Source organism: Manacus vitellinus, unplaced genomic scaffold (assembly GCF_001715985.3).
Source record: "Manacus vitellinus isolate BGI_N305 unplaced genomic scaffold, ASM171598v3 scaffold_14_pilon, whole genome shotgun sequence".
Taxonomy (NCBI): domain Eukaryota; kingdom Metazoa; phylum Chordata; class Aves; order Passeriformes; family Pipridae; genus Manacus; species Manacus vitellinus.
The window spans coordinates 5890624-5900155 of NW_021939063.1; the positions used below are offsets into that span (position 1 = coordinate 5890624).

At 41.2% G+C, this 9532-nt stretch overlaps 1 protein-coding gene across 2 annotated transcripts; it reads right to left on the reverse strand.

The window, feature by feature from the left end:
- KBTBD8 (kelch repeat and BTB domain containing 8) lies at window positions 1-9294 on the reverse strand. Of its 2 annotated transcripts, none has more exons than XM_018068390.3 (4): window positions 9216-9294; window positions 6960-7170; window positions 5424-6538; window positions 1-3672 (listed from the first exon to the last, which is right to left on the reverse strand). In XM_018068390.3, exons 1-4 carry the CDS (start codon window positions 9229-9231, stop codon window positions 3209-3211), a joined length of 1806 nt encoding a protein of 601 aa, XP_017923879.1. In that variant the 5' UTR covers window positions 9232-9294; the 3' UTR covers window positions 1-3208. The 2 variants fall into 2 exon arrangements, with proteins under 2 accessions (XP_017923879.1, XP_017923880.1); XM_018068391.3 differs by having other exon boundaries at window positions 6960-7119; window positions 9216-9291.
- Window positions 9295-9532: the final 238 nt, after the last annotated feature.

A 9532-nucleotide genomic window follows, 5' to 3' on the forward strand; every position in this document is an offset into this window, starting at 1 on the left:
TCCACTGTATTTCAACAATAGGTTTATTTTAAGAAACATAACATGACATTAAGTAAAAATGCAAAATTGTGCAATTATGGCAAAATGTTTAAAAATCCACACATTTGCCCTCATAGGACTACAGTACTTCTTACTAACATACCTGAGCACTGAATGTTGGATGCCACTTCTCAACAGCCTCACGAACAGGGAGCTCTTCGATCTCTGTAGAACATACACTGCATGTCTGGTGCACCAAAACTGCTTTTAGTTATTCTAGAGTTTACTGATGGAATCAAGTGGAAGTTACAAAATGTCTCCTTCTAAAGTTAACTAATAATTCTGGAAAAGAGATTTACACTCACCTAAGTCCTTACAACGCTAGAAATTCATTTCATAAAGGGAAATAAACGAATGCAGAAAAAATACCAAATGGGCAAAATGTACAGATTACTGTTCAAATATTACCAGTACCTTTGGTGCAATTATTTTTTTTTTGTTTGTGCTGTGCAAGTTTACTTAAGCCTGACTCTAAAGCAAAACTTTACCAGGAATCTGACTTTCAGCAAAACGTAGAAGCATTTAAGAATTGGCAAAATGTCACAGCTACATTACTGTCTCAACAAACTCCTCATGCAAAAGATTTAGTATATTCTACTCCCACGGCAAGTTCCAGGATTTAGCTTTCAAACACATGACAGACTTGGATCACACCCTCAGTTTGAATGGTTAAACAGAATGGAGATCTTCGTACTTTAGTGCAGATAAACAAAATTAACAAACCTACTGCAGAATTAACCACAGCATATTGTACTTCTATACATCACATGACCAGTCAACTGCTAACTCAATCCTATTTCATAGTTTCAAGTAATATATTGAAATTTGTTCTACTAAATAAATATAGAAGATTGTCAAAAAGCAGCAAGAAATCTTGTAAATATTCAACCAAGCTTAAAAAAAAAAACAAAACAAAACCAAACGAAAAAACAAAGAAACAAGGAAAAAGCTCCATAACACTTTGCAAAAAAAATGGTCTTACACACAAATGCAACACTGTTAGGGAGGGTGCTTCAGAAAGCTTGCAGCTAGAGGCCTACAACAGCGCAAAGAGAGCTAGCCAAGGACTAAGGACCATTTTAAAAATTAAATTAGTTGTACTCTTCAAAAAGCCTCTTATTCTTGGCTATGTGTATATATAAAACTATCCAGAAGAGAACTAAACAAAGGAGCAACACACCTCAACACTGTTGGAAAATGCAGTCTTAGCGAGAATTGCCAAATTCAGGACAAAAAGAACCACAGGTGCTCGCACTGGAGAGAAGCGTTTGGTGAATCTCCGGAAGATGAGGTATGTAATGCAAAGAGGCATTTTTGTTTTCCTTTCCATTTCACAGTTTTTTGTTTGTTTTTTTTTTTTCTTTTTAGACATTTTGTGCAAGAATTAAGAAATAGAACCAGGAGAGTATTTTCGTGTATTAGAAAGATTCCATTTGGGAACAGTAAGACCACATAGTAAACAAACGTTATCCAAATCCTCAGCCATGCCAGGGGGATAAACAATGAGCTAAATATTTGGCTGACTGAAATGTCAGCTGTTAAGTCAGATAGTGGTAAGCACTTTCAGCCAGTGATGGCCAGTGCCATGTGAAGTTAACTGGTTTACTTAGGTCAGTTGGAGAAAATAGGAAAGAGTAAGATAACTTACAGCTCTGCAAAAATTAACAAATTTAACCTGGCAAATTACAGCTGATACAAGTTTTAGAATTCATCTTTTCCCTTTTAAATCCAGTTTTCACTACCGAAGTGGAGGCTGAACTTTGAACTTATTTACTTCTTAAAATAAGCTAAAAAAATAACAGAAAGTGTTGTAATACATTGGATTCTTATTCTGTATTTTCTCTAAGAGTATTTAAGCCATGGACATTTATTGTCAATTTTGCTTTAATACACTGGATAATGATGACAGCTCAGTAGTGCAATTTTTCACATTATAGATCAGAATGGAAGAGAAGATATTTGAGGGCTTGACTGCGGAGAGAAAAGAAAAACAACTTGTGAAGTTAAGCCACACTTTTCCAAATCACTGGAGCACATGCCAACTCTGCACACAGCACTGTACTTTAGTGGAGACAGAATGAACACTCCACACAAAAAGAAAAAATAAAAGAGAAGCAATATTATTAAGGCCATATCCTGTCACCATTCTGTGCAAGAATACCACTGCAGTAAAAATGTTATGTTAGAAAAGACAATCTGATGACAGGACAGGGCCCGAAGACAGACACACACTCCATGAAAAATAACAGGCTGTCTTAAACAGTAGCAGAAGGCTGGCCCATTTCAGACAAACAAGTATTAAAAATGTACTAGCACCATCAACTTTTGGGTTAAAGCCCTTTATGGGATGAAAAAAAGGTTTTAATCAGCGTTAAAAAAAAAAAAGTTTTTACAGCACTACATCTACGTGGCAAAAAACAGGTGTGGGATTTTTTTCCCCCACTATCATTAAGCTCAATTTTAACAAAAGTCCACAGACAACAAGTGGTACAACAATATGAACAGGCCTCCATCCGGGGCTAAAGAACTCCACAATCCAATTCTGACTGAGCTTTTCTCCCAAATTGTAGTGCACAAACAAATCACGAACATCTCAGAGGACTTCAAAAACAGTACAAAAAGAACAGATCATTATGAATCAGGATCTACCATTCCTATGTACTTTCAATCTAAAGTAAAAAAAAAAAAAAAGCAACAAAACTTAGTGATATTGCCTCAAATTTTACCCGTATTAAAAAAAAAAAGAGAAAAAAAGAAAAGTCACTTCAACACATCTTGGACATCCTTAACTATTAATGCTAGATTTTCTTTCACTGTAGTGCATAGTTATCCTGGCTCTTCCACTTAATTTGCTTTTACCACCAAAACACCCCTCTAGTATGACATGATTAAGTGTTTACCAGAAAAAAAATGCTGATAATTGCACTTTGTAACCTCCTTCTCATTTCCCAGGAAGATATCAGTAAATATGAAACTGAACCAGCAATTCCCTCCCCAGACTGCAACCTTTAAAGAGCACCCATCCCCACAGACAAAAAACTGTCTGTTTCAGCTTACAATAAATACTGACAGAATTTCTTTGTTTTCTTTTAAGACATGTTTTCTCTAGCATCAAATTACCACTGAAATCACTAAGGCCTGTTACCGAAAAAAAAAAAAAAAAAGAAATTTAAATAACTTTCTGAAGACACTGCGGATACAATTTAGCAACAACACATTCAAAATGCCGGCCTAGATCCCAGAGCTTGTCTGGAGTCTCGTATACTTTCTGCCACTGGTCAGTAACCTCATCGTACTGGTAGAGAGAATTCTTCCTGCTGGTTCTGAAAACGTGTTCTTCAACAGTGACTTGAGTAGCTCTGACAAACAGATGGAGTTTGTTTTTGAGGAGTACGAGTTTTATGTATGGATTAATGGACTGGTCACACGGGAAGTCTTTTTTTCGAGTCCACTTGTTCTGCTCGATGTCGTAGGCCTCCACGGTGAACATGCGCTGGTGGTTCCCACAGGTCCCAGCTATGTAGTAGATGGAGTCGTTGTACACCGTCGCCAAGCCTTGGAGTCTAGGCACAGTCATTGGGGTCAGAAATCCCCAGTAATCCTTCTGAGGATCGTAGCAGAGAAAAAATTCCCCTGAAAAGAGAGAGGAAAAATAAAACATAATTTATGCTTCGTTTCCAGACCAGCAGTTCTGCGGCCATCAAGCTTTCAGGTTCTCTCTTCCACAGACAGAAATGCTCTTCCCATAATAAACACTCACTCCCAGTACCATCACCTGCTTTCCTTCAAGTGCATTACAACAATATTAACATCATGAGTAAAAACTACTTTGAGTTTCTCTTCCAGTGGTAGAAAAGGGAATTTGAAGCTCATCAAAACCACAATGTTTTACATATTTCCTAGCTACTCTTTATTCCTTCTAAACCATGCTTATTAATTCAGGACAAAACCTTTCAAGATTGCAGTCTTGAAATGTCTGAAGTACATTTGTTTCACTCTTTAATATCTTCACAATGTGTCATCGACAGACTGGGGAGTCTCAGAATTCAGTGCTTAAAGCTGAGCAAATAACTGTGCTTTGTACTCCACACAGATCTTGAAGCTACTCATATGAGGTGGTCAAGTTACACATTTAGGCTGATTTGCTTAAAAGGAGGCCAGGTGAATCCCTGCATGAAAGTACTGACTCATTGTTAGCTTTGTGATGAGGTCATAAAACACCTCTGCTGTTCACTGCTCAGGGTAGCATAATGGAAGTTCAGCATTCCTTTTTAACCACCTAATGTCTCTTTGACCCAAGAGAGAGAGACATTGAGAGAACTTGTGAACGTAACAGAATCATTTAAAGCCACAACCAACAAAAGTCAAATCTGATAAAGAAACAATGAAAGAAAACTCTCTGTAAATCACATGAAAGCCCAGGAATGCAAAGTCAAGGAATCAGGCTGACTTTCTCTGGTAAATAACAAGGACCTTACAGTATTCCATATCCTGTTTCTTTCCTGTGGTTCAGCTTAGTATGGGAAGTGACCCAAAGAGGGAGCTGGTATGGATGCAAGAACCCAGCTTCTACAGGTGTTTACAGAGGTGGTAACTGAGACACCTCCTCCTCTTCCTTTCTTTCTTTCCACTTCCTGGGCCTCTTACCACAGCCCCACAGACCAGTCTCAGCACTTTTCAGAGTAGGCTGTGTATGGCTCATGCACACACTCAAATACATATTTTATGTAAGATCTTCGTAAGTAAAATAAAGGGAAGAATAAATTATTTGATCCATTGCCATAATGATCTTTTTTATTCATTTAAGAATCAATATCTAATACACCAATAAGTCTGATCACTTGCCAGAAGGAAGGATGTAAAGGCAGTACTGTAATTACTGACCAAAGAAACAGAGCTAATTAAGAATGACAATTTATCTATTTCTAGTTACTAGAATGATTTCAGAAAGCAGGGCAGGGCAGGAAACAAAGACCTACAGTGGTTAATTGACTTGTAAAAGTCACCAAAAACACAGACACCAGGAACTCCCACAGCTTTAGCCCAATAAAATGTAAAATGCTTTTTCATGGGACAGTATCTTTTCTTCAACACTAGCATATTTCACCCAGGTAAAGATTTAATACAGAATTTTCACAGAAACGTTTTATACGGTTGACTTAGAACACCAAAATTGCCATTTGTGCAATAACTCAACACAACCTACTGACACGTTTCCAGGGCATGAGAATTCAAGCAGCAACCTCCCTCTTTCTTGCCCACTGCTCTCCCTAGTTTTCCCCCACCCCAGTGCCCCAGGGGTTTTTCCAAGGTGCTTAAGAGAGCACAGAGATTGAAAACTCCCCACTTCCAACAAAATGCCACAGTCAGCCAAACCACCTTACCCTGTAAAACATAGATGTTATCCTTATATTCCACAGCACTGTGAAACTCCATTGCCACCGGCATGGGACAGACAGCTGTCCAGCAGTTCTCCCGGCTGTCGTAGCACTCCACAGACTTGAGGGAGTTCCTGCCATCTCCTTCATAGACTCTGCCCCCAATGGCATACAGCTTTCCACAGCAGTGAACCAGCTTGCAGCCTATCCTGGCTCGCAGCAAAGGAGCTTTTGGAAGCCACCTGTTGCCAGAGTGATCGTACATCCAGAAATCACTCTCCGCTCTGTGGTCGATGGAGACCTCGCTGCTGCTCGGTCTGTAACCACCCGCGATATAAATATCGTTATCAGGAGACACGAGAATTCCGACCTCCCTCAAGTCATTTGGTGGCTTGCATAGTTTAAACACTCTCCCTGTGACCGAATCGAAACAAGGCACTGTTTGCTTCTTTCCTGAGTGTTTGTGGGCAGCATCAAAGCATATGATCATTTCAGAAGCGGTCATTCCAAGCCGTTGTGTGTAGCCATTGGCACTGGGTTGTCCCTTTTGTACACAGCTTTTGGCCATCGCCTGTGCAAACATGGGAGGGATTTTCTCTAAAAATGTCTCTTCCAACAGAGGCATACGGATGCATTTGGCAAATATTTCTGGAAGGTGCACTTCTCTCTTATTTTGTTCATGCTCAAACCACCTTATAATGCTGTCATAAACGTGTTCTTCTTTGTCTACATTTAAATCATCGCTGTTGAGGATACTTATCAGTTGGTCTTTCCTCAACTGAAGAAACTCCTGCTCTTTGGTGACACTCAGAAACTTTTTACGAATGTAGTCTTGTGACCTGTCCTTGAGTTCCTGATGACCATAGTGATCAGCGAAGATAAACACCCCGATGGAGTTCTGTGGGTCCAAGTGACTAATCATGTATTTAGCACACTGGTCTTGTATGGAAGGGATCTGGAAGATACTGGCTGCAGTGAACAAAGCTTGGACGTTGGCCTCTGTCAGCACTACTCTGGAGGTATATGCATAGTTCAACACTAAATGCATTGACTCTGCTTCCACACCAACTATCCGAACTTCCTTCTGGGTGCTCTCGGTAAGGCCGCTCGTGAACATCGATCTGCAGAGGAAACACATTCAGCAGTTTATCTGCAATTACCTCCTAACTACTGGTATGAAATTAAATTACACTGTACAGGTGATCCCAGTGCACTTGTCTTCACATCAGCCCAAATACATTTATTACAGGTGTTACATTTAGTTACTCACACAGGTGTGAATGTTAAAATATGTAACTTTAAAAGAAAACAATTGGAGGCAGTTTTGTTTGTTTTACAGTTGTGTGACATTTTCTCCAATGAGACTTTCCTTGACACACAGACACTGATAATTCATTGACCTTAAGAGAACAATAATCTTTACTTGCTAGGATCTATAATTACACAGAATATTAGTATAGGTGCAGGGTTTTTTAATTTTCGTTTAACAAAAATAAGCTCTAATTCTGTTTTGATTACCACTAGAGCAAGGGACTGTCATACCTGAAATAAGGACTGATTGCAGCAAGAACATTCCTGTGACAAGAGAATGTTTTCCCATGATCCACTTCCACCACAATATCTGTCAGCTGTCCTTCATCATACATGGTCTTCAGCTGTTGCAGGATACTACAGGCATGGAAGGGGTCCATTCCACTGCTGACTGGGTTTGAGGGAGGAATTCCGTTCAGTGTTTGTGAAAACTGACTTGGTTCTATAAAGCAAAATCAAAACTGTTTAACAAAAAACAACCAACAACAACAACTAAAAAAAAAACAATCTTCAAAAAAATTACCACATGCCAAATAACCCCATGCATGACCAAGAACCAGCACAAATTTGTTCCATAGTTCCTCAGTGTCAACATCCATCAACAGCAAGTCTAACATTTTCAGGGGTAAATATATATTTTTTTTCTTTTCACAATGTAGAAGTCAGTTGCCACTAACCCATAAAATTATATTCATTAATGTTAAGGAAAATAATACAAATATTTCATATTTATGACACTTCACTGGGCATTAGGGAAATCAAGTCAAGAATCACAATGCTTATTGACTTATAAAATGAAAAAAACAAGGAATGCAGAGGAATAAAATAAGTCCACAACCTACCCCACCATTACACAAGTCTGTATGTAAATATTTAACTTCACACCGAAACAGGAACTGCCTCCTGCCTTACACAAGTGATGGTTTGAGGACAGACTCATGAAGAAACAGCCCTACAATAAGTATATTGGGCAACAAATTTAAACTCACATAAATTTGCGTCTACAGTTACATGCTTTTCTCTATAAATAAAATACAATTATCATTTAAAATTGCCCGGGTATGAAGGAGTTCATGTGCCACTGTGGAAACGTATTTAGTGGAGCATATGCTGCTAAACAACATGTGATAAGCCTAATGAAGTAAATCCCAAAGTGAAAATTGAGCAATAGCTCAAGCACAAAAATCCGTTTCGTAATAGCGACAAAATTTTTACGCAACAACAACAACAACAAAGGAAAGCCCAAAAGAAAAACATTAGGTGGCAAGAGCTGCAAATCAGGTAAAGCTGCTGACTTGCAACAGAGAGAGCTTCCAACGAAATTTGGGAAACACAAAGGGGCAATGAGGAGAGAGACCAGCGATGATGAATGGGAGATTTAAACTCTAACTCGTGGTGATACACAGCAGCTGCAATTCCTCTTATGCAGAATTCAGTCACAGCTTCCAGCACAGCCACAATAAACCAGGAGGGATCGGCTGCTGGGCACCCATTTCCCACAGCAGCACTGAGGCCAAATATCATCAGTGTCTCTTCAAAGTATCGTTAGAAAAAGTCTTCAAAACATTTGTTTATTTCTTTTTTTTTTTTTTTCCAAACAAACCGGTAAATAGTTAAAGGTAAAATCTACAACCGGATAATTTCCTTATCCTTACTGATAATTTCAATGTTCCCAACATTTGAAACTAACCAATCATTAGAGAGGGGGAGAATTTGTACTTGTTAAAAAACAATGTTAATCACTAGTTGCAAGTAAATAACACTTTGCTAGGTCACTTCCAAAGCGTCCTACCTAGCAAAGCTACAAGAAAACTTTGATGCATTTACTGTTGCACAAGAGTTTCAGTTACTTTCTAACAGCGAAAAAGATGCAAAATTGTTCTTCTCTGACCGTGCTAGTCACTCAGGCAACGAGCTCGTTATCAGGGCAGCTTCCAGTGCTGAGAACACTCATCCTCGTATTCCAGTTTTTCTATTTAATCCTTGACACGTTACAGCTTTCACCCCATAAAACCTCCCCAGTCGCTTTGATCAACTTCATTTTCTCCCTCCCACCCCAAGCGCCTTTTTTCCTCTATTAACACTCCTCTCGCTCGCACCTCAAAATTTTAACTCTGCCCCTCACGAACATCACCCCAAAACACTCTCTACGTTAATTTATGAGTCGCTCCTCCTCTCCCCACACACCCATTTTCACAGAAGCCTTTCACCAACCCCAGCTGAACTCGCCTCATACCGCGGGGGGGGTCTCTCACAGGACCCCCCTCATACAGCACAGCCCCTCACACACACCCTTTCCTCTCACAGCATTCTCCTCCGCCCCTACACCCCGCACCCCGGGACCCCTCACAGCCCCCCCATCCCGCACACCCTCACACGGTGCCCCCTCCCAGCACAGGCCCAAACCCTCACCGCCGCCCCCACATGCCCCTCACAACACAGGCCCCGACACCCCTCCCCGGGCCCCCCCCGCCGCCCCGCACGGACCTCCCAGCGCTGCCATCCTGGCCCCGCTCGGGCAGCGGCTCCGGGGGCGGCCGGCAGGAAATGTCACCGCGCCGCTTCCCCGCCGGCACCGCGCGCACCCCGCAGCATCGGCCGCGCCGATTGGCCACCGCCCCCGCCACCTGCCGGGAAATGTAGTGCGGGCCCGCCGCCCGCGGCGCGCGGAGCATGCCGGGAGCTGTAGTCCCTCCCGGGTGGGATGCCTGGGAGTTGTAGTTCCCTAGGGGGCGGGCTCTGCCCGTCGCGTAGCAACGAGGCGGCGCCTCCGGGCGAGCCGCCATTTTGGGCCCTGGGGCAGG